General features: G+C 37.0%; 1 protein-coding gene across 2 annotated transcripts in view; it reads right to left on the bottom strand.

Annotated features, from left to right (window-relative positions):
• Nucleotides 1-26491, bottom strand: part of LOC128653621 (uncharacterized) — a 90102-nt gene extending 63611 nt beyond the window's left edge. The window contains exons 1-6 of one of the 2 annotated variants that reach the window (XM_053707013.1): nucleotides 26395-26491; nucleotides 24000-24178; nucleotides 21930-22090; nucleotides 16645-16804; nucleotides 15227-15397; nucleotides 3621-3712 (exon numbers count right to left, since the gene is read on the bottom strand). In XM_053707013.1, the coding sequence (XP_053562988.1) occupies nucleotides 3621-3712; nucleotides 15227-15397; nucleotides 16645-16804; nucleotides 21930-22090; nucleotides 24000-24149 (734 nt within the window). In that variant the 5' untranslated portion in view covers nucleotides 24150-24178; nucleotides 26395-26491. Of the gene's footprint in view, nucleotides 1-3620; nucleotides 3713-15226; nucleotides 15398-16644; nucleotides 16805-21929; nucleotides 22091-23999; nucleotides 24179-26335 lie in introns of both variants that reach the window. The other variant, XM_053707012.1, reaches the window with a different exon arrangement.
• Between the last annotated feature and the right edge of the window lie 252 nt (nucleotides 26492-26743).

Here is a 26743-nt window from a genome sequence, read left to right as displayed (position 1 = left end):
AGGGTCAATCTGAGACATCTTGCAATATGTAAGAGAAAAAACAATATATAAAGCAAAATCTATCAAATTCCTTAAATGACAGTTTCAGGAATGGGAAAAAATGCCAATGAACAAGCCTCTAGTAACCAGAAGCAAAAGAAAAATGAGACTTAAATAATGTGAAAAAAAGGTGGAGACAATAATGACGCCCACATTTTTTAGCGCCAAAAAAGACGCCCACATTATTGGCGCCTAAATGTTTTTGGCGCCAAGAATGACGCCACATCAGGTGACGCCGACATTTTTGGCGCAAAACGTAAAAAAAATGACACAATCACAAACAACTTCCAGCGACAAGTATGACGCCGGAAATGACAAAGAAATTTTTTGCGCCAAAAAAGTCCGCGCCAAGAATGACGCAATAAAATAAAGCATTTTCAGCCCCCGCGAGCCTAACAGCCCACAGGAAAAAAAGTCAATTTGAAAGGTAAGAAAAAATTGAAAATTCATATGCATTATCCCAAATAATGAAACTGACTGTCTGAAATAAGGAATATTGATCATCCTGAATCAAGGCAAATAAATGTTTAAACACATATATTTAGAACTTTTATAAAAAAGTGCCCAACCATAGCTTAGAGTGTCACAAAAAATAAGACTTACTTACCCCAGGACACTCATCTACATGTAGTAGAAAGCCAAACCAGTACTGAAACGAGAATCAGTAGAGGTAATGGTATATAAGAGTATATCGTCGATCTGAAAAGGGAGGTAAGAGATGAATCTCTACGACCGATAACAGAGAACCTATGAAAAAAATCCCGTAGAAGGAGATCATTGAATTCAAATAGGCAATACTCTCCTCACATCCCTCTGACATTCACTGCACACTGAGAGGAAAACCGGGCTCCAGCCTGCTGCGAAGCGCATATCAACGTAGAATCTAGCACAAACTTACTTCACCACCTCCACGGGAGGCAAAGTTTGTAAAACTGATTTGTGGGTGTGGTGAGGGGTGTATTTGTAGGCATTTTGAGGTTTGGGAAACTTTGCCCCTCCTGGTAGGAATGTATATCCCATACGTCACTAGCTCATCGACTCTTGCTAATTACATGAAAGAAAGGTTAGTGTAGGTTAAACATCCCTGAACAGTAGAGTCTTTAGGGAGCGCTCAAAGCTTTCAAAACTAGGGGAGAGTCTTGTGGAGCATGTGAGGAAGTAACAAGAGAGGAGGAGAGTAGGATGTAATGAGCAGAGCTAAGGGTACGGGAGGGAGAGTATCTGGAGACAAGGTCTGAGATATAGTGGGAGCAGTGCAGTTGAGGGCTTTGTATGTCAGAGTGAGAATTTTGTGTTTAATCCTAGAGGCTAGAGGAAGCCAGTGAAGGGATTGGCAGAGAGGTGCAGCAGATGAAGATGACATGTAAGGAAGATGAGCCTGCAGGCATTCAGTATGGATTGTAAAGGAGTTAGGCGGCAGCTGGGGAGACCAGAAAAGGACAGAGATGCAGTAATCGAGACGGGAAAGGATGAGAGAGTGGATTAAAATCTTAGTTGTGTCTTGTGTAAGGAAATGTCTAATTTTAGAGATGTTTTTAAGGTTGAAGCGGCAGGCTTTAGCCAAGGACTAGATGTGAGGAGTGAAAGAAAGATCTGAGTCAAATGTGACCCCAAGACATCAGGCATGCGGGGTAGGGGTAATGATGGCGTTCTCAACAGTTAGAGAGATTGGGGGTGGAGATTTTGGAAGAAGGGGGGAAAATAAGGAGCTCATTTTTGGAGAGAGTTAGCTTGAAGTAGTTAGAGGACATCCAGGAAGAGATGTGAGAAAGACAGTTCGTGACACGGGTTAGCAAGGAAGGAGATAGATCTGGTGCAGAGAAGTAGATTTGGGTGTCGTCGGCATACAAATGATATTGGAAACCGTGGGACTTAATTAAGGAACCTTATGATGACGTGTAGATTGAGAAGAGAAGGGGACTGAGGACAGAGCCTTGCGGTACCCCGACAGAAAGTGGTGATGGGGCAGAGGAGGACCCAGAGAAGGTTACACTAAAGGTACAGTTTAACAGGTAGGAAGAGAACCATGAGAGGGCTTTGTCACAAATGCTGAAGGATTGGAGGGTTTGGAGCAAAATAGGGTGGTCAACAGTATCAAAGGCTGCGGACAGATCAATAAGGATAAGCAGAGAGAAGTGGCCTTTTGATTTTGCTGTAAGTAGGTCGTTGGTAACCTTAACGATTGCCGTCTCTGTGGAGTGATGGGGACAATATCCAGATTGCAGTGGGTCAAGGAGGGAGTTTAATGTAAGGAAATGGGATAAGTGTGCATATACTAGCTTTTCGAGAAGCTTTGAGGCAAGAGGGAGGAGGGAAATAGGGCAGTAGTTGGATCAAGGGAAGGTTTTTTGAGGATAGGTGTGACCAGTGCATGTTTCAGAGATGAGGGAAATATACCGGTGCTGAGGGAGAGGCTGAAAATGTATGTTAGTATAGGGGTAAGGGTAGAAGAGAGGGAGGGGAGTAGCTGTGAGGGGATAGGGTCAAGGGGATAGGTAGTGAGGTGAGAGCGCAGTATAAGTGCAGAAACCTCTTCCTCAGTAACAGGGGAGAAAGAGCTAAGTTTATGGCTATGTGGGTTGTGGTTGATTGCGAGGGTTTGAGGGGGTGAGAGAATGGAAGTATGTTGAGAGCGGATTTTGTTTCTGATGGAGTCGATTTTGTTATTGAAGTGGCTGGCAAAGTCTTGAGCTGACAGAGAAGTTGTATTGGGAGGTGGGGGTGGGTGGAGAAGAGTGTTGACAGTGGAGAACAGACGTTTTGAGTTTGAAGAAAGAGTAGAGATAAGATTAGAGAAGTAATGTTGCTTAAAGAGATTGAGGGTAGAATAATAGAACATTTTAAAAACATTTTTTCTTTCATTTTTATACCGTTTTTTTGTTTTGTTTTTTAAAAACAACTTTTACACAAACAAGACAGGGGGCAGCAAGATATTCCACATATGTATGTTACTTATTACAGGTAAAAAATAATGCAAAGAATGTCATACTAATGTTGCCAAAAATCTAGATAATTATCTGACACAAAAGACTTATGATAGAAACCATTAATAAAATGCAGACATTATATATAAATATCAAAACCTATGTATGAAGGAAGACATTTTTATGGGAGGGGGTAAAAATAACCTATGATGGAAAAAACTTAGAGAGAGTGAAGATTATAGGAACACTCCTGTTGCATGCCATTACCTTGAGCATGGACATCAAATTAGCCAACTACGTTGACAAATAATTAATCATCTAGGCCCTTTAAGAGCAGGAGGAGATAGAGAGAGACACTTGAAACAAATGGAAGCATTGTGGATACATAGATTAGATTCTATGTATCCTAAAGGCCTTAATAGAAATTTAGATTTATCTGTGTTCCTTTAATCTTCACTCTCTTATTTGGAAGTTTTTTCCAGTGAAAATGTGTGAGTGAAATGTGTGCCAACTTCTAACTATTCATCCTTTGCCTATTTATAGATTTGAAATATAGTTCATGCTTTGAAACCTCTTTATATTTATGTAGTTTGCAGGAGACAAGAAAATAATGACTGCACATAGCAAAAAATGTGTAAGACGTCTATACCGTAGTACCTGTTGTAGCTACACATAATGCTGTATGTCCCAGCTTCAACACATGCATGAAACTGAGGCAAAAAAGTCATGCGCCAGTCTCTCTCCTCCACCTGTAGGAAAACAGATTTTTAAATTAGCATATTTAATAAAGTAAAATAACATAATGTTTTTTTTATTTGTTACTTAGAGGATATTTTCTGTCAGGTGTTAAAAATGGATACAATGGAAAAACAACATAATAACATAAAATATAGGGCCAGATTATGAGTGGAGCACAAACATTTGCGCCCAAGCAATATGGGGTTTATTGCGGGGGTTGCGCTCGTTGGACTTACCTTTGGTATTAAAGGTTGAAAGTAAACGTGATCGCTTGAGTGCAATTGTGAATTAACGCGACTTTAGAGCTCGGGTTAACTGTTTTGCAAAACATAAAGTTGCACAAAACACATCAAAAATACATTACAAAGTACAGTTACACTCAACACTATCTAATAAAAATTATAAAAAAAAAAAAAGATTGCACACTAATTATAAAGGCTCAAAGATATGAGGCCTCAGGTGTTGTAAACGTATGTTTCTCTATGTTAAAGACCTTTGCCTGCCTTTTTTTTCTATGTCGAAATATGTATATGTGTATCTATATATATATATATATATATATATATATATATATATATATACACACATATATATATATATATATATACATATACACATATATATATATATATATATATATATATATATATATATATATATATATATATATATCGGTCAATATATGTAAACATATGTATTTATATGTGTATACATGTATCTACAGACATATATAAACACATAAGTACATATGTACACATATATACAAGTGCATTGAAGCCCTTTGCAGTTAAGTAGATGAAAACATAGTCTCTAGGCGGACCGTTACATTTAGCCCACTCAGTGTCCAGCTTTAAGGGAGGTCAGGGATGTTATGTGGAGTCCCTGCTATATTCTGATGAATTGTCATGTAACAATTTCACTGGAGTCAAGAGACTGTATCCATCCATTACTCCGTGTTCTTTGTACTGTTACTTTTGGATACTAACAATCCTTTGAACATCCATACGATGTTTGTTAAAATGGCCAGCTGTATTTTTAGCTTACCAACCGGTTGTGTTCATATGTAACAGGGATCCCTGTTTCAAACTCCTTTTGTATATACTGATACATCTATGGTTTCATTTAATGGATGAATTGTGTGTTTGTTTTTTTTCGGTGCTCATTAATAAATTCTTTAAATGCAATATTTGGTTTGATGATGTGTTTTCGTGGGAGGTATTAAGACTCTTACTATTTTCAATTAGGATTAATATGGGGTTGCTGGGTAAGGTGTACTAGTTTTTCTTGTATGATTAATAAGCTATTTTTCTACACCTCTGTGCACCTCCTCAGCCTCCACTAATATTATTTTTAATGTTGGACCGTGTCTATAGCCAATATATATTCCAGTAATAGCTATCTGTTATTTGAAGAACAATGGAATGTGAAATATTCATATTTTCACGTTGGGTTAGTGCACATGAGAATATGTGATCAGTTTGCGTTTTTTTCCCACTTTTCTTTTTTCATTGACTTCTATGGGGGAATACGTGAACATGCATACAATATTCTAACTTGGGCTTTTTGCACTTGTTGGGTTATCGCGAGAGCGAAAACAGTTTACTTTAAACTCGTAATATGAGAGCAAAAAGCTTACTTCAAGCGCAATTAACTCTCGAGCTGAAGCATTAATTTGCGCTCCACTCGTAATCCGATCCATAATGTTTTAGAATAAAAAAAACATTATTTAGGCATTTACCACAAAGAAGGTAAAATGACAACCTAAAATCGTTTTCTCCAATGAGGTGACGTTTTCACCTCTAGACCAATAGCCGTGCTAGGATGTCAGTTGACATGCACGGTTATTAGTCTAGGAGGTGGAAACATCACCTCATTGAAGAAAGCGCTGTGCCATGGGCGACCGGAGGCGCTGTGTTAGCAATCTACTTTTCTTACAGATAGGGTTAGTTTAACATAGTTTTTCATGAAACAATGAGACAAACTCATGTTTGTTATACGTTTGGGTTTACCATCACTTTAATAGACACATATAGATAAATAAAAAGAGAGAAGCGCTCAACCTGGGAACAAACAATAGCATAATAGCTTGTTCTATGGCTAGTTACCACCCAAGAAGCAGCCTCGTTTTGCTCAACATTTGCCTTTCACAGAGAAGAACTTTCCTGAAGCATATCAGTCTGATCCTGACTTCACAGTACAGTCCAGTCCCGAAATACCAGGCAATCCCTCTCTGAACGAGAGAAACAGCAAAACCCCAGACGTACATTTCGGCCTGAATTTGCAAAAATTACCAATGGCACTACCTATGTGTAATAGACCTGTCTTAATCTTTAATTGTGCCAACAAATACGGCTAGATGTGGGTGCTAAGTGTATGAGTTTAGATACTTCAACTTGCAAGAAAAAAAGCATACACATAGAAAGCACTCCCAGGTCAAATTGCAAACATGTTGCAAGTAATAATCACTGAGTTAATAATCCAAGAATAGAGTACGGAGACAGGAAGATTAACTAAATTTAAAATATAACTTTTATTGGGTTCAAAAAAATTAAAATAGGAAAAATCAATTAAAATCACACTTAAGTACCGACTGTAGTTTGTAAATAATTTGCGTAGCCAATTGTTTGTTCAAGATAACACATCCAATCATTACCAAAATGCAAAGATCACATGCTTGTCAGTAAAGTACATCAAAGTTAAATATCTATTTGAATGGTAAATTGTGATAGAGTAGATTCACTTAGCACTTGTGGTAGATCTGTGGGTGAGAGAGTAGAATGGATAGTGTGTCCCTGTTATGATAAACAGTTATGTGGGACAGTTTATAGTTATGAGCGATATCTAGGATTCAGGTTATGGTGTAAACCAAATTGGAACTAAACATACTGACATAGTATGTACCACAAAATAATCCCCTCCTATATTATCATGTGAATAACGGTAATATAAGATACGTTATCACAGTATTTGACAGGAGGTTGTGCTTTCCCGTTAAGTGTATAATGTATCCAGTATTAATATATACATTCAAAATTAGTTATGGTAAAAACCAGGTACTATTTACAATAACAGGTGGACTACCAAGATATTGGGGATACCGGGATCAACTTGTTGGTTTTAATTGACATATAATGTACTGTGCACACAAAATGTAATACTTATGAATAGGATGTTAGAGGTGACTAATTACTAGTCTGAATGTCATTTATCAGGCAAGTTAGTGTATGTCTACTGCTCGTACAGATTAGGTGCAGTATCAGATATACAATCTATCCTATTCGATCTCGTACATATTAATGAGTCACAGTGTGGTAAGAGATCCGATCATAGTATTATAGATCAAACACTCCATTTACATAGTACATTATGTTATACAATTCCCCAACTTTGTTATTATAACAATGTAAATGTGAGTTAAATAGTGTCACATATATTAGGCACAATCTTAATACTAAGTATTCAAATGTGTGTTTGTATAGTAAAAAGGTATCTCCATAAATTGGGTGACCAAATTTTGTGTTTGTTTAGTTAAGAAGTATCACCATAAATTGCGATAATGATACCATTAACCTGATATTTGTAGTTTATGAGTGTGTGTTAGCTCAGATGCACTGAGTGTTGAGGAGAGTGTATCATTCAGCTCAGCCGTGTAAGTTGCAACTGCTCCTTTTTATTAAATGTTTGGCTGTGGTTGCTGATAGCTGATTGAGCTATTTCACAGTGCCGGAATTTTAATTTTGGCAGCAGCGCACCTCCCGTAGCTGTTTGAATGTTTGCAAGTCACAAGTGCCTCCGGGGTGTTAATGATAGAGGCAGAGATCGATTTTAATTATCATATAGGAATAACAGCTTAGTATACTAAAGATATTGTTAGTGTATACTTGTTTAACTCGTGCTGTAGACTGCAAAAATCAGCAGTTCACTTTCGGTAGATCTCCGGTTGTGTAAAATCTCTGGTCCACTACCGTATGTTTAAAACAGCGCTGTGCCTGATAAGGTCTATTCACTGTAAGGTATTAGCAAATATACCTGGGTATACAGATTATACTTTATCCCAGATACCTTTGGATTGTATGAGGCTAATAGGACGTTTGCACTACGTAGAGGGCGTTAGGTAAATAATGTTGATTGCATGGCAACTGTACACTGTCGGAATTAATCAGGTCCTCTCGCACCCAGTAACTTTACAAATAATTAAATCTTGGATTGAGATTGCGCTCGTAAGGAAAACTTTCCATACACCCACTCACATTCACACTAAAGGTCATGACTGGATATATAGATTAAATGGCTAGTAATAGTTATGTCATAGATAAGTGTTAGTAAAGCAAAATAATGCTACAAATAATGACTACAGTAATGAAATGGTAGCTTAAGGCTTGTCTAAAACACAGGAGCTCCTAGGACTCCTCACCATTGCCCTAACGACACCTTTAGTGTGAATGTGAGTGGGTGTATGGAAAGTTTTCCTTACGAGCGCAATCTCAATCCAAGATTTAATTATTTGTAAAGTTACTGGGTGCGAGAGGACCTGATTAATTCCAACAGTGTACGGTTGCCATGCAATCAGCATTATTTACCTAACGCCCTCTACGTAGTGCAAACGTCCTATTAGCCTCATACAATCCAAAGGTATCTGGGATAAAGTATAATCTGTATACCCAGGTATATTTGCTAATACCTTACAGTGAATAGACCTTATCAGGCACAGGGCTGTTTTAAACATACGGTAGTGGACCAGAGATTTTAAACAACCGGAGATCTACCGAAAGTGAACTGCTGATTTTTGCAGTCTACAGCACGAGTTAAACAAGTATACACTAACAATATCTTTAGTATACTAAGCTGTTATTCCTATATGATAATTAAAATCGATCTCTGCCTCTATCATTAACACCCCGGAAAACTTGTGACTTGCAAACATTCAAACAGCTACGGGAGGTGCGCTGCTGCCAAAATTAAAATTCCGGCACTGTGAAATAGCTCAATCAGCTATCAGCAACCACAGCCAAACATTTAATAAAAAGGAGCAGTTGCAACTTACACGGCTGAGCTGAATGATACACTCTCCTCAACACTCAGTGCATCTGAGCTAACACAAACTCATAAACTACAAATATCAGGTTAATGGTATCATTATCGCAATTTATGGTGATACTTCTTAACTAAACAAACACAAAATTTGGTCACGCAATTTATGGAGATACCTTTTTACTATACAAACACACATTTGAATACTTAGGGGCCTAGTTATCAAGCCGTCAACCTCAAATACGCTGGAATTCCGCAGCGTATTTGTGGCGAGGCTGATTCGCCTTAGTTATCAAAGGCTCGAGACCGGCAAAAGTAGAATTTTGTGACGTAAGCTTCGATCCGCCGGACTCAGTCTGACACAGATCGATTCTTACGTCACTCCAGATGTTCCGCACACAAGTGCGGCACAATCTCACTACTTTTGCTAGTTATCAAAAAACTAGCAGGTACGCTCGGCACTTTTATGGCCCAGCGTACCTGGTTTTCAAAGCGCCAGCCTGGAGGCGGCGGATCCCATAGGAATCAATGGGAGTCTGACCATAGTGAAAGTACAAGTTCGCTGCTGACAGACATCCCATTGATTCCTATGGGAGATGTCTGCACCTAACACCCTAACATGTACCCCGAGTTTAAACACCCCTAATCTGTCCCCCCTACACCGTCGCAAGTAAATAAAGTTATTACCCCCTAAACCGCCGCTCCCAGAGCCCACCGCCACCTACATTATACCTAGTAACCCCTATCCTGCCCCCCCTATACCGTCGCCCTCTATAATAAAATTATTAACCCCTATCCTGCTGATCCCGCACCTCGCCGCAACTAAATAAATAGTTTAACCCCTAAACCGCCGCTCCCTGAACCTGCCGCAACCTATAATAAATTTATTAACCCCTATCCTGCCCCCCACTACGACGACGCCACTGTAATAAATGTATTAACCCCTAAACCTAAGTCTAACACTAACCCTAACGCCCCCCTAACTTAAATATTAATTAAATAAATCTAAATAATATTTATATTATGAACTAAATTAATCCTATTTAAAACTAAATACTTACCTTTAAAATAAACCCTAATATAGCTACAATATAAATAATAATTATATTGTAGCTATCTTAGGATTTATATTTATTTTACAGGTAACTTTGTATTTATTTTAGCTAGTTAGAATAGTTATTAAATAGTTATTAACTATTTAATAACTACCTAGCTAAAAGAAATACAAAATTACCTGTAAAATAAATCCTAACCTAAGTTACAATTAAACCTAATACTACACTATCATTAAATTAATTAAATAAACTACCTACAAATAACTACAATTAAATACAATTACATAAACTAACTAAAGTACAAAAAATAAAAAAAGCTAAGTTACAGAAAATAAAAAAATAAGTTAAACATTTTACAAATATTACAACAATTTTAAGCTACTTACACCTAATCTAAGCCCCCTAATAAAATAACAAACCCCCCAAAATAAAAAAATGCCCTACTCTATTCTAAATTAAATAAAGTTCAACACTCTTTTACCTTACCAGCCCTTAAAAGGGCCATTTGTGGGGGCATGCCCCCAAAAGTTCAGCTCTTTTGCCTGTAAATGAAAAATACAAACCCCCCCAACATTAAAACATTAAAACCCACCACCCACATACCCCTAATCTAACCCAAACCCCCCTTACAAAAACCTAACACTAATCCCCTGAAGATCATCCTACCTTGAGTCGTCTTCACTCAGCCAATCAGATTGAGCTCGCATTCTATTGGCTGATCGGAACAGCCAATAGAATGTGAGCTCAATCTGATTGGCTGATTGGATCAGCCAATCGGATTGAACTTGAATCTGATTGGCTGATTCCATCAGCCAATCAGATTTTTCCTACCTTAATTCCGATTGGCTGATAGAATCCTATCAGCCAATCGGAATTGAGGGGACGCCATCTTGGATGACGTCCCTTAAAGGAGCCTTCATTCGTCGTAGTCCGTCGGTGAAGAAGGATGTTCCGCGGCGGCGGAAGGAAGATTCAAGACCCGGCTTGGAAGATGACATCGCCCGGATCGAAGACTTCTTCAGCGCCGCCTGGATGATGACTTCATCGGATGGAAGATTTCTTCAGCGCCACTTGGATGATCACTTCTGCCGGTCCGGATGTCCACTTGGGTTCCATCACTGCTCGGCTGAGTGAAGACGACTCAAGGTAGGATGATCTTCAGGGGATTAGTGTTAGGTTTTTGTAAGGGGGGTTTGGGTTAGATTAGGGGTATGTGGGTGGGGGTTTGTATTTTTCATTTACAGGCAAAAGAGCATGCCCCCACAAATGGCCCTTTTAAGGGCTGGTAAGGTAAAAGAGCGTTGAACTTTATTTAATTTAGAATAGGGTAGGGCATTTTTTTATTTTGGGGGGTTTGTTATTTTATTAGGGGGCTTAGATTAGGTGTAAGTAGCTTAAAATTGTTGTAATATTTGTAAAATGTTTGTAACTTATTTTTTTATTTTCTGTAACTTAGCTTTTTTTATTTTTTGTACTTTAGTTAGTTTATGTAATTGTATTTAATTGTAGTTATTTGTAGGTAGTTTATTTAATTAATTTAATGATAGTGTAGTATTAGGTTTAATTGTAACTTAGGTTAGGATTTATTTTACAGGTAATTTTGTATTTCTTTTAGCTAGGTAGTTATGAAATAGTTAATAACTATTTAATAACTATTCTAACTAGCTAAAATAAATACAAAGTTACCTGTAAAATAAATATAAATCCTAAGATAGCTACAATATATTTATTATTTATATTGTAGCTATATTAGGGTTTATTTTACAGGTAAGTATTTAGTTTTAAATAGGATTAATTTATTAAAGTATAGTGTAGTGTTAGGTGTAATTGTAACTTAGGTTAGGATTTATTTTACAGGTAAATTTCTCTTTATTTTAGCTAGGTAAGCTATTAAATAGTTAATAACTATTTAATAGCTATTGTACCTAGTTAAAATAAATTGAAAGTTGCCTGTAAAATAAAAATAAATCCTAAGATAGCTACAATATAATTATTATTTATATTGTAGCTATATTAGGGTTTATTTTAAAGGTAAGTATTTAGTTTTGAATAGGATTAATTTAGTTCATAATATAAATATTATTTAGATTTATTTAATTAATATTTAAGTTAGGGGGGCGTTAGGGTTAGTGTTAGACTTAGGTTTAGGGGTTAATACATTTATTACAGTGGCGTCGTCGTAGTGGGGGGCAGGATAGGGGTTAATAAATTTATTATAGGTGGCGACGGTGTAGGGGGGGCAGGATAGGGGTTAATAAATTTATTATAGGTTGCGGCGGGTTCAGGGAGCGGCGGTTTAGGGGTTAAACTATTTATTTAGTTGCGGCGAGGTGCGGGATCAGCAGGATAGGGGTTAATAATTTTATTATAGAGGGCGACGGTATAGGGGGGCAGGATAGGGGTTACTAGGTATAATGTAGGTGGCGGTGGGCTCCGGGAGCGGCGGTTTAGGGGTTAATACATTTATAAGAGTTGCGGCAGGGTCTAGGAGCGGAGGTTTAGGGGTTAGTAACTTTATTGAGTTGCGGGAGGCTCCGGGGGCGCCGGTATAGGGGGTAGAACAGTGCAGTTTAGTGTGGGTGCTTAGTGACAGGCTAGCAATAAAGCTGGGAAAAAGCCAAAGAGCAGCGAGATCGGATGAGTGATAACTGTCACAGTCCGCTGCTCATCGCCCCGCGGCTTTTTGACAGCTTTATTTGATAACTTAGGTGTATTTTTTCAGGTCCGCGGCGGCAAAGGTAGGCGAGCTTAGGCGGGCGTATTGGGCCGGCGAAGCCAGAAAAGTAGACGGCTTGATAACTACCCCCCTTAGTATTAAGATCGTGCCTAATATATGTGACACTATTTAACTCACATTTACATTGTTATAATAACGAAGTTGGGGAATTATATAACATAATGTACTATGTAAATGGAGTGTTTGATCTATAATACTATGATCGGATCTTTTACCACACTGTGACTCATTAATATGTACGAGATCGAATAGGATAGATTGTATATCTGATACTGCACCTAATCTGTACGAGCAGTAGACATACACTAACTTGCCTGATAAATGACATTCAGACTAGTAATTAGTCACCTCTAACATCCTATTCATAAGTATTACATTTTGTGTGCACAGTACATTATATGTCAATTAAAACCAACAAGTTGATCCCGGTATCCCCAATATCTTGGTAGTCCACCTGTTATTGTAAATAGTACCTGGTTTTTACCATAACTAATTTTGAATGTATATATTAATACTGGATACATTATACACTTAACAGGAAAGCACAACCTCCTGTCAAATACTGTGATAACGTATCTTATATTACCGTTATTCACATGATAATATAGGAGGGGATTATTTTGTGGTACATACTATGTCAGTATGTTTAGTTCCAATTTGGTTTACACCATAACCTGAATCCTAGATATCGCTCATAACTATAAACTGTCCCACATAACTGTTTATCATAACAGGGACACACTATCCATTCTACTCTCTCACCCACAGATCTACCACAAGTGCTAAGTGAATCTACTCTATCACAATTTACCATTCAAATAGATATTTAACTTTGATGTACTTTACTGACAAGCATGTGATCTTTGCATTTTGGTAATGATTGGATGTGTTATCTTGAACAAACAATTGGCTACGCAAATTATTTACAAACTACAGTCGGTACTTAAGTGTGATTTTAATTGATTTTTCCTATTTTAATTTTCTTGAACCCAATAAAAGTTATATTTTAAATTTAGTTAATCTTCCTGTCTCCGTACTCCATTCTTGGATTATTAACTCAGTGATTATTACTTGCAACATGTTTGCAATTTGACCTGGGAGTGCTTTCTATGTGTATGCTTTTTTCTTGCAAGTTGAAGTACATTTTGGCCTATTGTGGGCCTCGTCAGTGAGGTGCAGCCATATCCCTCTAGGCACACTGAGCAACGGGTCCACGTCTGGGTTCCCGCATCACACTTAGGGAGACTTCCCTAAGTGTCATAATTTGCATAAATAAAAAGAGAGAAGCGCTCAACCTGGGAACGAACAATAGCATAATAGCTTGTTCTATGGCTAGTTACCACCCAAGAAGCAGCCTCTTTTTGCTCAACATGTGCCTTTCACAGAGAAGAACTTTCCTGAAGCATATCAGTCTGATCCTGAGTTCACAGAACAGTCCAGCCCCGAAATACCAGGCAATCCCTCTCTGAACGAGAGAAACAGCAAAACCCTTGTTCAGAGAGGGATTGCCTGGTATTTCGGGGCTGGACTGTACTGTGAAGTCAGGATCAGACTGATATGCTTCAGGAAAGTTCTTCTCTGTGAAAGGCACATGTTGAGCAAAAAGAGGCTGCTTCTTGGGTGGTAACTAGCCATAGAACAAGCTAGTATGCTATTGTTCGTTCCCAGGTTGAGCGCTTTTCTCTTTTTATTTATGCACATATAGATAAATGTGTATGTTACTTGACATAATTCCACTTTACTACAAGCTTCTGAGTTATGTAAGCCCTAATGCTGTGTATATGTTAATAAATCTAATATCTTTTTTATCACTAAATGTTATAAGTTGTAATAAAGAAAATAAAAACAAAACAAAAAAAAAACTCATACACTCACTCAAACACAGCAAAAAAAACACAACACTCACCGAGACTACAAACACGAACTCCCCTTCTCATCACTCAACTAACAAACACCTAAACAAAAACTAACGCTCTGTTTTACAAACGCACTCTCTAACTCTTACAATTACTAACTAACCCCACTCCTGCTCTATGACTTGTACATAGCTTTCACAAGTGATACAGTCAACGCCTAAAGCATAAAAGCACCCTTTTAAATCCCTATAGCAATGATGTCAAGGATATTAAAATGCGAGAACAGTCTCGCACTACTGCAGTCGAGTTTAAAATCCTCACAATATTTATCGCTCTCGCATTAATAGTGCTTTAAAGCAACCTTGATACTTTCAACTTGCGCAACACTCCAGATTCAATTATCGCTCGAACATTATCACGAGGCTGCTGAATGCGCTAGATCGCCAGCACTAAATTGCGTCTGATGGGTCTTTTGTGGGTCTTGATAAAGGTATCACGTTGACCTACTATTCAATAGGTCAGAATGAGTATTTTTATTTTTGCTTCAAATCAAGAGATTCAACAGAAACTATAATGTAACAAGTATAATATGTGTTCTAATTCTTAATATTAAAAGAGGAAAACCTGTATCGCTCTCATATTTTGATTCTTGAAAATTGTTCATGAAGACTGTAGTTGGAATATTGGGTTGGTTGTTTGGTTGTGTGTTGTAATTTTGCTTTTACAATATAAAGAAACAGATAAGATATACAGACAAAGACACGTAAAGATAAACTTAAAAATATTTATTCCAGACAAACATCTTTTTTGTGTGTGCATAAAACAGTATAAATATTATTTTCTTACCTTTGCATCAAAACTAAACCTAGAGACTGGGATATTTTCAGGACCACCATGAACATCAAAATGTTTGCATCCTGCACTGGCCTTCACATAACGAGGGTGATCTCCTTGTAATCCTTTCACAAAAGCAGAGGCTAAAAGCCCACTCAGATAAGGGTCTTCACCATAAGTCTCCTGCAGATGGAATATTCTACATTTTCAGTTTTACTTCTGATATAAAAAAAAAAAAATGTAACAAGTATACTAAAGGGTAACACTATAGGCACATTTTGTCCTGTACTTTAAAAAGTTATAGAAGTTATGATAAATAATTATTTGTGCAAAATACTGACAAATACAATTTTTGTTTGGACACAGGCACTATGGAAGTTGGCAGATTTTTTTCTTAATAACCCTCTGGAATATGGCTGAATGTGTTTATCCTTAATTGTGAACAGTTAGAGCCAGATGCACTGATCTAAGCAGTTACTGTGTAGCAGATATCTAGGTCGGTCAAACAGCAGCATTTAAATATGCAGTATGGACAACAGGGGGGAGTAAAACAAGTACAATTTTGAGAGCGAGAGTAAGGAACCCTATGCACTTCTGCAAAGGAATGTAAGAATGTTTGTATTTTGTCTACCATTCTAGTATTAGTCTAGTACAGGGGTCAGCAACCTCCTCTCTCCTGATGTTTTGGAACTAAATTTCCCATGATGCTCAGGCAGCCTAAATAATGTCTTAGCATCATGGGAAATGTAGTTCCAAAACATCTGGAGAGCCACAATTGCTGACCCCTGGTCTAGTAGAAGATGAATACTCTTTTGGTCCATTAAATGCCAAAGTAAATGTGTTCACAAACAACCTACATATGTAAATGAGAAATTCATTTTAACTCCTTTTGGTTTATACTAGATGAAAAACCATATGCATAGATAAACATAATACACTATTACCTGATTATTATTATTTTTTGTACTGCAAAACTCCCAATGTAAATGGAATATTTACTATAGATGTATGGAATAGTTACTTCTCATTGACTAATTTAAAATGGTTCAGAAAAAGCTTCCATAAAAGATTTCTTCAGATATTTAAGTTTATTGGGTCAATGGTTCAGAAGTAGCTGCCATAAATATATTTATTTAGCTATTTAGGTTCATTGGGTCAATGTGAATATAATTTACTAAATCTGCATTAAGTGAGAAACACCTTGACTGATATTTATCATGATGTAAGAAACATATGGAAATAACCAAATCTGTTAAGCTTTTTGGCTAAAAGAGAGGGCCTCAAAACATTGCTATAGGCATGATTGGTGATAAACAAAGAAACAAGATCACTGATCTTCACAAGCAAACCAGACCAAGTTTTACAATTTCTCATTATATTTGGTAAATTTAAGATCACAAACTTGATGGGGCATAAAGTGTGTAACTCACCTGGTTCCTTCCCCACAGTGGATGCCTCATAATGTTTATCACAGGACTGAAGCAGCTGAGTCCAGTGTGGTCATCATAGTTGCCAACAGACATAAAATAGTTGTGCTTAGCTCTGACTTCAGTTGCTGTGGCATTAGCCACCTTTGCCACCAGTTCTGGACTATGGACAAAAGTCAGTAAATTGAAAATTAGAGCACACACAAAAATTCCTGAAATTGTTCTGTTAAGTAAAATCAGAATCATAGAAACATTGTCATTGAAAAAGTGGCCCTAGAAATAATGCATTAATAAAAAAAATATTTTGGACCCATTACAAATAATAAATATTAAATAGTGATATTTTTTTTCTCTTCAAGAATAAAACCTACATCTTACATGGCTCCAACATTTTGTGAGCTCTAGATACAGTATCTCACAAAAATGAGTACACCCCTCACATTTTTGTAAATATTTTATTATATCTTTTCATGTGACAACACTTTGCTACAATGTAAAGTAGTGAGTGTAAAGCCTGTATAACAGTGTACATTTGCTGTCCCCTCAAAATAACTCCACACAGACATTACTGTCTAAACCATTGGCAACAAAAGTGAGTACAAATATCTAATAATAATAATAATAATAATAATAATAATAATAATAATAAGTGGAAATGTCCAAATTGGGCCTAGAGTGTCAATATTTGTTTGACCACCATTATTTTCCAGCACTGCCTTAACCTTCTTGGGCATGGAGTTCACCAGAGCTTAACAGGTTGCCAATGGAGTCCTCTTCCACTACTCCATGACAAAATCACGGAGCTGGTGGATGTTAGAGACCTTGCGCTCCCCCACCTTCCGCTTAAAGGGACACTGTAACCAAAAATTTTCTTTCGTGATTCAGATTGAGCATGACATTTTAAGCAACTTTCTAATTTACTCCTATTATCAAATTTTCTTCATTCTCTTGGTATCTTTATTTGAAATGCAAGAATGTAAGTTTAGATGCCGGCCCATTTTTGGTGAACAACCTGGGTTGTCCTTGCTGATTGGTGGATAAATTCATCCACCAATAAAAAAGTGCTGTCCAGAGTACTGAAACAAAAAAAAGCTTAGATGCTTTCTTTTTCAAATAATGATAGCAATAGAACGAAGAAAAATTGAAAATAGGAGTAAATTAGAAAGTTGCTTAAAATTTCATGCTCAGTCTGAATCACGAAAGAAAAATTTTGGTTACAGTGTCCCTTTAAGGATGCCCCACAGATGCTTAATAGGGTTTAGGTCTGGAGACATGCTTGGCCAGTCCATCACCTTTACCCTCAGCTTCTTTAGCAAGGTAGTGGAGGTGTGTTTGGGGTCATTATCATTTTGGAATACTGCCCTGTGGCCCAGTCTCTGAAGGGAGGGGATCATGCTCTGCTTCAGTATGTCACAGTACATGTTGGCATTCATGGTTCCCTCAATGAACTTTAGCTCCCCAGTGTCGGCAGCACTCATGCAGGCCCAGACCATGACACTCCCACCACCATGCTTAACTGTAGGCAAGGCACACTTGTCTTTGTACTCCTCACCTGGCTGACGCCACACACACTTGACACCATCTGAACCAAATAAGTTTATCTTATTATTATTCTTTATTTATAAAGTGCCAACAGATTCCGCAGTGCTGCCCATGGGTACAAGGAAAACAGTACAATGGAGAAACATTACAATAAAAGACAACATTTTACAGACAAATACAGGGGGAATTGAGGGCCCTATTCCTGTGGGAACTAGTCTCATCAGACCACAGGACATGGTTCCAGTAATCCATGTCCTTAGTCTGCTTGTCTTCAGCAAACTATTTGCAGGCTTTCTAGTGCATTATCTATAAAAGAGGCTTCCTTCTGGGATGACAGCCATGCAGACCAATTTGATGCAGTGTGCAGCACATGGTCTGAACACTGACAGGCTGACCCCCCACCCCTTCAACCTCTGCAGCAATTCTGGCAGCACTCATACGTCTATTTCCCAAAGACAATCTCTGGATATGACGCTGAGCACGTGCACTCAACTACTTTGGTCGACCATGGCGAGGCCTGTTCTGAGTGGAAACTGTCCTGTGAAACCGCTGTATGGTCTTGCCCACCGTGCTGCAGCTCAGTTTCAGGGTCTTGGCAATCATCTTATAGCCTAGGCCATCTTTATGTAGAGCAACACTTCTTTTTTTCAGATCTCAGATTCAGAGAGATCTTTGCCATGAGGTGCCATGTTGAACTTCCAGTGACCAGTATGAGAGAGTGTGTGAGAGAGCGATAACACCAAATTTAACATGCATGCTCCCTTGTAACACTAACGAGTCACATGCCACCGGGGAGGGAAAATGGTTAATTGGGCCCTATCTGGACATTTCCACTTAGGAGTGTACTCACTTTTGTTCCCAATGATTTAGACATCAATGGCTGTGTGTTGAGTTATTTTGAGGGGACAGCAAATTTACACTGTTATACAGGCTGTACACTCACTACTTTACATTGTAGCAAAGTGTCATTTCTCCAGTGCTGTCACATGAAAAGATATCATAAAATATAGGTTACACCTAACTGATACGAACAGACATGTTCCTTATGGTAATAACACTTTCTGAGGTACCAGCAGGCCTGCCCTTTGGGCAGGATGAGAGGAGCACACGCCCAGGGCCCCGCGCTTTGGGAATTCAAACAATGTCATGGGTGAGGGTATGAGAAAGGGCAATGTGCATCCTGTATTATGTTTAGATTATGAAGAAGTGTTTATGGTATCAGGAGGTGTAATATATAGTGTTATTCTTTATATAAGTAACACTTAATTGGCTGAGGGGCACCACAAATTTGTCTTACCCAGGGCTTTGCAAATGCTAAAGGTTGCCTTGGGTACCAGGTCATAAAAGAAACAGAAGCGGAATTTGCAGAGGTAAATTACAAAAAAAGCAGGTAAAATAGTCAATGTAAATATGTAAGAATGAAAAACGTAAATATGGAAGTCATACATTGGTGTTAACTGTTATAATTCTAAAAGGACAAAATAAAATAAGAAGTAAGTTTACAACATATAAATAAAAGACAAAGGTAAACATAGCTATTTATATTCCCCACATAAAAGACTTTTACAAGAAACTTTATATAACACATACATTTGTAGTTGCGATTGTCTCGTCATTAGCCATTCCTATCTGGGCAGCACAAGTTATAAACCAGGGGTCGACAAATCTGTTTTAATTTTAAGAGCCTGTAAGAATATTTAGGAGCCAGACATTGGTATTTGTATATAGATATATGGAGAATAACCCAAAAAGTTAGGAGCCAGGGGTAAAATTCTAGGAGCCAGCTGCAACTGGCTCCAGGGTTTATCCATTCCCGTTATACTTCATTGTCTTCTCAAGCAAAAGGGTATAGTGACTATTTATAGAGATGAAATCAGAGTAAGTGTGAAGCAGTGTAGTTTAGATTCCTGGACCAGGTAAGAAAGGGAAAATTATAAATAATATTTATGTTGGCAGGGTCAAATATTTAATACTGAAACCCTTGATGAAATCTATATAAAAATATACATATAAGGTAGGCAGCAGGTGTGTGCAGAGTGTGTATAATCCTAATGCAGGGAAACCTTTTAATAGTGCAGGTTGCACGTCCATCTATCTATCCTCCAAATAATAATACGGAGCACTATGTATATTATTACAATCTCTTACTACTGAGTTACCTCTAGGGGGGCCCACAAACATTTTTGCACCAGGGCCCTCTGTTGAGTAGGTCCACTACTGAAGGTAAGGATAAGATACAGATCGATAAATAAGAAGTTATGAGGTTCTGTCAGATCACTAACCAGAGTTCCAGTAAAATTGTATAGAAGCAAGTTAGTACATTTTACGATTGTAGCTATCCAACATTTTTTTCCATGGAGATGACTAAATTTATTCATTTAAACCCTGTACCATGGTTGGGCTCTCTATACTAATATATTAACTAGGAATCAATTTCTTTGTACAATTTATCATGATTTGAAACTAGTTCTTATGGCCTAAACAGGTCAAAGAAGGAGTTTTATTTAGGCTACAGATAAGAAAGGTTTTATCTACTATCATGCCTAAAACCTGTTCCATGTAAGATATGATTTGGGACCGATATGGCTTAATAGCTGGGTAGTCCCAACAGAAATGTGAGAGAGCCTATGCCTCTGCATTGCTTCCAACAGTGATATGATACAGAGAGGTAAAGTTTATGTGGATGGGAAGGGAACAAATAGCAACTAGTTAAGATGTTATAGTTTGCTTTGACTATAGCTGAGGAGACAGATGATATTTCCATACTCAAAATCTTATCCCACTTCATCTCATTAAATTGCAAGCTAAGGCCTTGCATCAATTTATAGGTTAAGGCTATATGGCCTCTTGCGTTACTCTGATGTGTGCATCAGCACTCAAATAGGGTAACTGGTCAAAGCAAACTAGTCATATTTAGATGAGTTAAGAAGAAATGAAGGATCTGGAAATAATGTACCCAGGAGTTGAAAAGTGGGTACATTTTGTCTCTAATGTCAGTATATGGTTAAATAGAAAAAAACAGTTGATCCCTGTTGTTATCATCATGAGGTTTAGCAACTCTACCACCAGTTCAGCTGCACAGTTACCTACTGGGTATGCACTGAATGCAAAACAGAGCAGTATATACTCTCTAGCGTTGACAGTGAAGTATTGAGGCTAATTCTACTTCTCTGCAGCACCAGCAAATAAAACCACACTGGTCACATATCTGTCAACCATATGTAAAAGGTCACACAAATTTACAAGATGTTGCTTTAAGAATAGATAATAAACTTTATTACTACAACTATTATATCAACATGTTACCCATAAGCTAAATTAGTTGAAAGTCGTGCAGCATATCTGTAAACTGACAAGAAAATATCAGATGAACATCTCTATGTAAAAAAGGAAGATGTTTTACCACAAAATTTCTTCAGCTTACCAGAGTAAGCGCTGTGTGATTGAGATCTACTCTTTATACTGTCATTTGCATGGTGGAAAAAAAAAACCAGCCAATCATAAATCAATGCTGAGTTTAACCAAAATCTCATTTCACAGTAAACTTCCTAAAAATTACAATGAGATTTGGCTTCTGAAGAAATATTAAGATAAAATATCTTCCTTTTTTACACAGAGATGTTCATGTTATATTTTCTACTACTTACAGATACACTCCATCACTAAAGGGATTCATCATTTTGATAACATGTCCCTTTAAGATAAGGAAAACAAGTTTTGAACCCATTCAGCACAATTATACATACCTAAATGATGCAGCAAGTCCAAGAGCTTGAGGGAAGGAAGTGGCCCAGCCTGGAGCCTGGACATCCCCTCTTAGACATTCTGTGTTCCAGGAATAAGGTTTTATACCCAGTCGTGGGATGGGCGGAGCAGGTCCATTCTGCAACACTCCGCCTCTCGCCATCTGCAGGGTGCATGAAAGTAATGTCATCATACGGACAATGACAACTAACTGGAGATTACACTGTAGATATATAAGATTAAATACGAGAAATATCTCCATCCTAGAAAAGGTGTAAGAGTCAAAAGATTATTAAGGTTATAAGGTTATTATTATTATTAATTTTTTTTACATAATGCAATAGGTACTGCTCCTTTTAGTTCTAGCCACACCCCCAGTCACAGGCTGCCTCTTGCTATAGCCAGACCAATCTGTATAGAATCTTGGATTGTGTGCATGTGCAGAGGCGCTGTGAGGTTGAGCTGCACTCCTGGCACTAAAATACCAACAGATCTCTGAAAGTTTGAAAAAGGAGTAGAAAATCGATCTGCGCTGTGATTTGTGGGAGCGGCACCATGGGACATTCATCTAGGACAGCACATCTACTGCACATGGGAGTACTAAATCTTTCTATTAGGAGGGGAGGGAGTAATAAACAAACAAACTCAGGCCATATGTAGCCTATATGAATTACTGATAGAAATTTCATCCAGATACAGTGAGTGATACACTTTTTTTTTGTGTGTGTGTGTGTGTGGGGGGGGGGGGGCACTTCAGATTTCTGTGCCTACAGGCGCCAGAGATGTAAATCCGGTGTTCTGTTATATTTGCGTACTGTGTTACGTTATCCTACCTACGTAATGCGTTCAGCCAGATAAAGAACTTTCTTATCCACCATTTTAGTTTGAAACGGAAGCTAATGTCAAAATATTGATTGGATGGTGATGTTTGGCTGTTTGGAGTGCCGATCTCGCTCAAACATAAAACATTAAAACATAAACACAAAATATTATGCATGTTATTAGCTTGTGATGATAGCATTAATTTTATAACTGTATTTTTTTCAGGGTACAGATATTCAATTATTTTTTGTTACATAGCCTGAAAAATACATTTATAAAAATGAACGCTATCATCACAAGCTAATACCATACAAATATTTGGTGTTTATGTTTTAATTATTTATGTTTGAGCGAGATCTGCACTCAAAACAGCGAAATATAAGGGGGTAGGAAAAGTATACAGAATACGATCACTATTTAAACATCAGCCTCCTTTTGAAACAAATATGGCGGATATGAAAGTTCTCTATCTAGATATAGGCTTGGCCGTACGTGTTACGTAAGTAGGACAACGTAACAAGGTAGGGAAATATTACAGAACACCAGCCCTGTCCTTGTATAGCAAACTATCTTTCAATTGTATCTTATCTTGTACAGCACCTAAAAGAGAAAGTCTAATAGTGTAAAACTAATGTCAAAAACTTTCTTTAAAGAGCTATACTGAATACACAGCGCATTACCAAGCTCTACAAGTCTGCACAATGTTCCTCCTCTTTCTTAATTGATGTAAAATTTTAAATTCTTAAAGGAGAGACGATATATTGTCAAACTGTGGAGAAACAATAGAACAAAAATCCAAAAGGTAAAAGACAGAAGAAGCTTGATATTATCTCTGAAAACTGTTGCCGAATCTTCAAACCAATTGAAACAAATAAGAAAATGCAACAGGATTATTTTGAAGGGTAGGATGAACTTGAATGGATGATTATTTTTTGCGTTCAGAAACCGGTTAAAATGAAGAATATAAACAAACAATCTAGAATACATATACATGGAATGATGAGTAAAAAGGAGAAAAGAAAAAAGGGGGGGGGGGGTATATGTTTCTGTGTCTTTAATATAATCAAGATTATTCTGTTATAAAGTTAGAAAAATCAAAAATGTTATTACAACACCAGGAGACTAATATTTTGCAAATTTAAAACAAAATATACATTAACATTTCATTAAAATATATATTTGAAAACTATAAAATATATCTCCAAGAATAAAACCTAATAAATATTGAATTAGTGCGGCAAAATATTTACCTGTAAAACCATCTCTTCAAGCGTTAGACGTTCAATTAAATCATTCACCCTGACATCCCAAGGCAGTGAGGGGTCCATAAAAGGATATTTCTGTCCAATGGTACTTGTGAGGAGAAGCATAATCATGGATGCAATATTGTATAGTGACATGGTCAGGAGAAAGAGGCAGGACAATTTAGCTGTGAAAAAGAGAAATATGGATAAAAAAAACATGGTAAACTATGTTAATAGAAGCTGTCAATATATGTATGGTATTTCTTAGTCAGCACTGGAAGCGTATTTATTAAACTCAATCGTTGCAGGTGTACAGCGTATACTGTCCACATTTAACATTGCATCAGAAATGCTTGTGCAATGCTGCCCCCTACTGGACAGGTTAACTTTCATTTCAGGTGAGTCTTAAACAATGGGCTTCTGAAGCAGAAACTACTGCTTGAGGAATGGAGCCCAGTGACTCAAGAAATATAGCTTCTAATTAGTTGAACTATCTTTGCCTTGTCTGTAAAACACATACGACCAAGAAGAGAGGCCAGAGCAGTAATAAATAAAGATGTATGTTTGCACCCCCCCCCCCCAATATTTTATGGATTTATGTTGCAAATTCAGGAATTAAATTGCCACAATAATTTTAAGACATCATGGCCACATCCCTCTAATGAGAGTTTGTAAGAGAGTATGTGGTCTTGTAAATCATTAAAATAAGAGATGTGTTACTCTAAACATCAAGCAGGTCAAGATATAAAGTGTGCATTTTAGTCCCATCCTACGTATATAATGAATTCATCATATCTCTCCTTAACATACTTCTGCATTTGGTTCCAAAACAGTCAGACTTTATGAATTCTACATATGTACATTATACTTAAAGGTGCACCTTGAGATTGTGCTATAAAATGTGTAGTAAAACAACTTATATGCGTTCATTATTTATTTTGCCCCCTTTTCATGTAATTTAACTCTCAAAATGTTGTGTTTACTAAGTGTTAGAATTGAAAACACACACTGCAGACTTCTCTTGGCCTGCTATATTTCCCTATGGTTTTAGCAGACAAACAGCAACCCAATATAGTGTACCTAGCCATGTTTACACTAGTAAGTGGCAGGTAGATTCTGGCTACTGAAAAACAGTTGCAGCAAATATGGTGTTAATTGTTTTTCAAATGTTCAGACTTCGCTTGTTATTTTATTGCAAGGCAATAGAAATGTCTTCTAATTACATGGTGTTTAGTGTTACTGTAAGAGGCAATGCAACACCCATTTCTTTTTGAAAATAATATATTATTTATTTTTACAGAGAGGGTAAACCTTTACAAAATAATAGTGTTACATTTACAGATGATATTAAACAAAATTCAGTATATGGACAAAAAAGGAATGGAAATGTAACTTTAAAAGGGAAAGTCAACTCTAGAATTTTTATTGTCTAAAAAGATAATCACTTTATTTACCATTCCCAGGTTTTGCATAACCAACACTGTTTTATTAATATACTTTTTACCTCTGTGATTACCTTTTATCTAAGTCTCTGCAGACTGCCCCTTATCTCAGTTATTTTGACAAACTTGCATTTTAGCCAATCAGTGCTGACTCATAATTAATTCCATGGTAGTGAGCACAATGTTATATATATGGCATACATAAACTAGCGCTGTCTAGCTGCGAAAAACTGTTAAAATGTACTGAGATAATAGGCAGCCTTCAAGGGCTTATCAATTAGCATATGAACCTACCTAGGTTTACCTTTCAACAAAGAATACCAAGAGAACAAAGCAAATTTGATAATAAACGTAAATTGAAAAGTTGCTTAAAACTGCATGCCCTATCTGAATCATGAAAGTTTAATTTTGAATAGACTGCCCTTTTAAACAATACAAATTCTGGAGTAGACTTTGTAAGCTATGTTTGTTTAAATAAAGTTTAAACTTTTTTATAGTTTTATGTTATTGTAATTAAATAACCACCATGTGCAATATGAACAGCATCACATGATTCACATCAAAAGCCAATATATATCACAATGTTTTCAAAACAAATAGATTATTTCCACCACAGAGGCTCAAATTATAACAGAGATAGCTATCACTCTATGTAGTCATTAAATTGTATCTTGTATGTCTGCAGGAGTTAAACACATAGTAGCAAATGTCTAAAAAATTTAAAATGCAACTAAACGGAGCACTTTATTTTTAAACTAAAATGTCCCTTTAAAGTCTTAGTAAAGTACTGTACAAAATTCCTACAAGCCAACTGCTTGTAACTGAAAGCATCTCTCATTTTATATTGCATTTTGACACCATCTTCAATATTAATGAACTTTTTATATATTTTCTACTAACCAATTCTTTTCATTTGTTTGATTTCATGCTTTTGGAAGTCATGGGGTTAACAAGGTTACCTCTGTGTAAGAAGATGTGTTGGTTTCCAGTGAATAAGCCTTGGAACTAAAACAACCTTTATCTTTGCAGACACAGTTCCTGACTGTTGCTTTCAATTTTGCTCAGGCTATGCGGTGTATCTCCCACCCCTGACTTAAGCCAATCACATGCTTTCAGGACTTCTGGGAAATGTAGTTTTTTATTGCCTCATAAAATTAACCATTCCAGTAAAAAAAATGTAAACATCTACCAATTTCCTATAGATTTTGTTATATTTTTATTTAATATTCAGTGAACTTAACATGTATTTAACAGCTAATTGTGATACTTTTCTCAGTGTTGTCTCTGCTTACATTAGTTTCCTATACT

The sequence above is a fragment of the Bombina bombina genome, chromosome 3 (genome assembly GCF_027579735.1).
Source record: "Bombina bombina isolate aBomBom1 chromosome 3, aBomBom1.pri, whole genome shotgun sequence".
NCBI lineage: Eukaryota > Metazoa > Chordata > Amphibia > Anura > Bombinatoridae > Bombina > Bombina bombina.
This window is presented reverse-complemented; position numbering and strand designations above follow the sequence as displayed.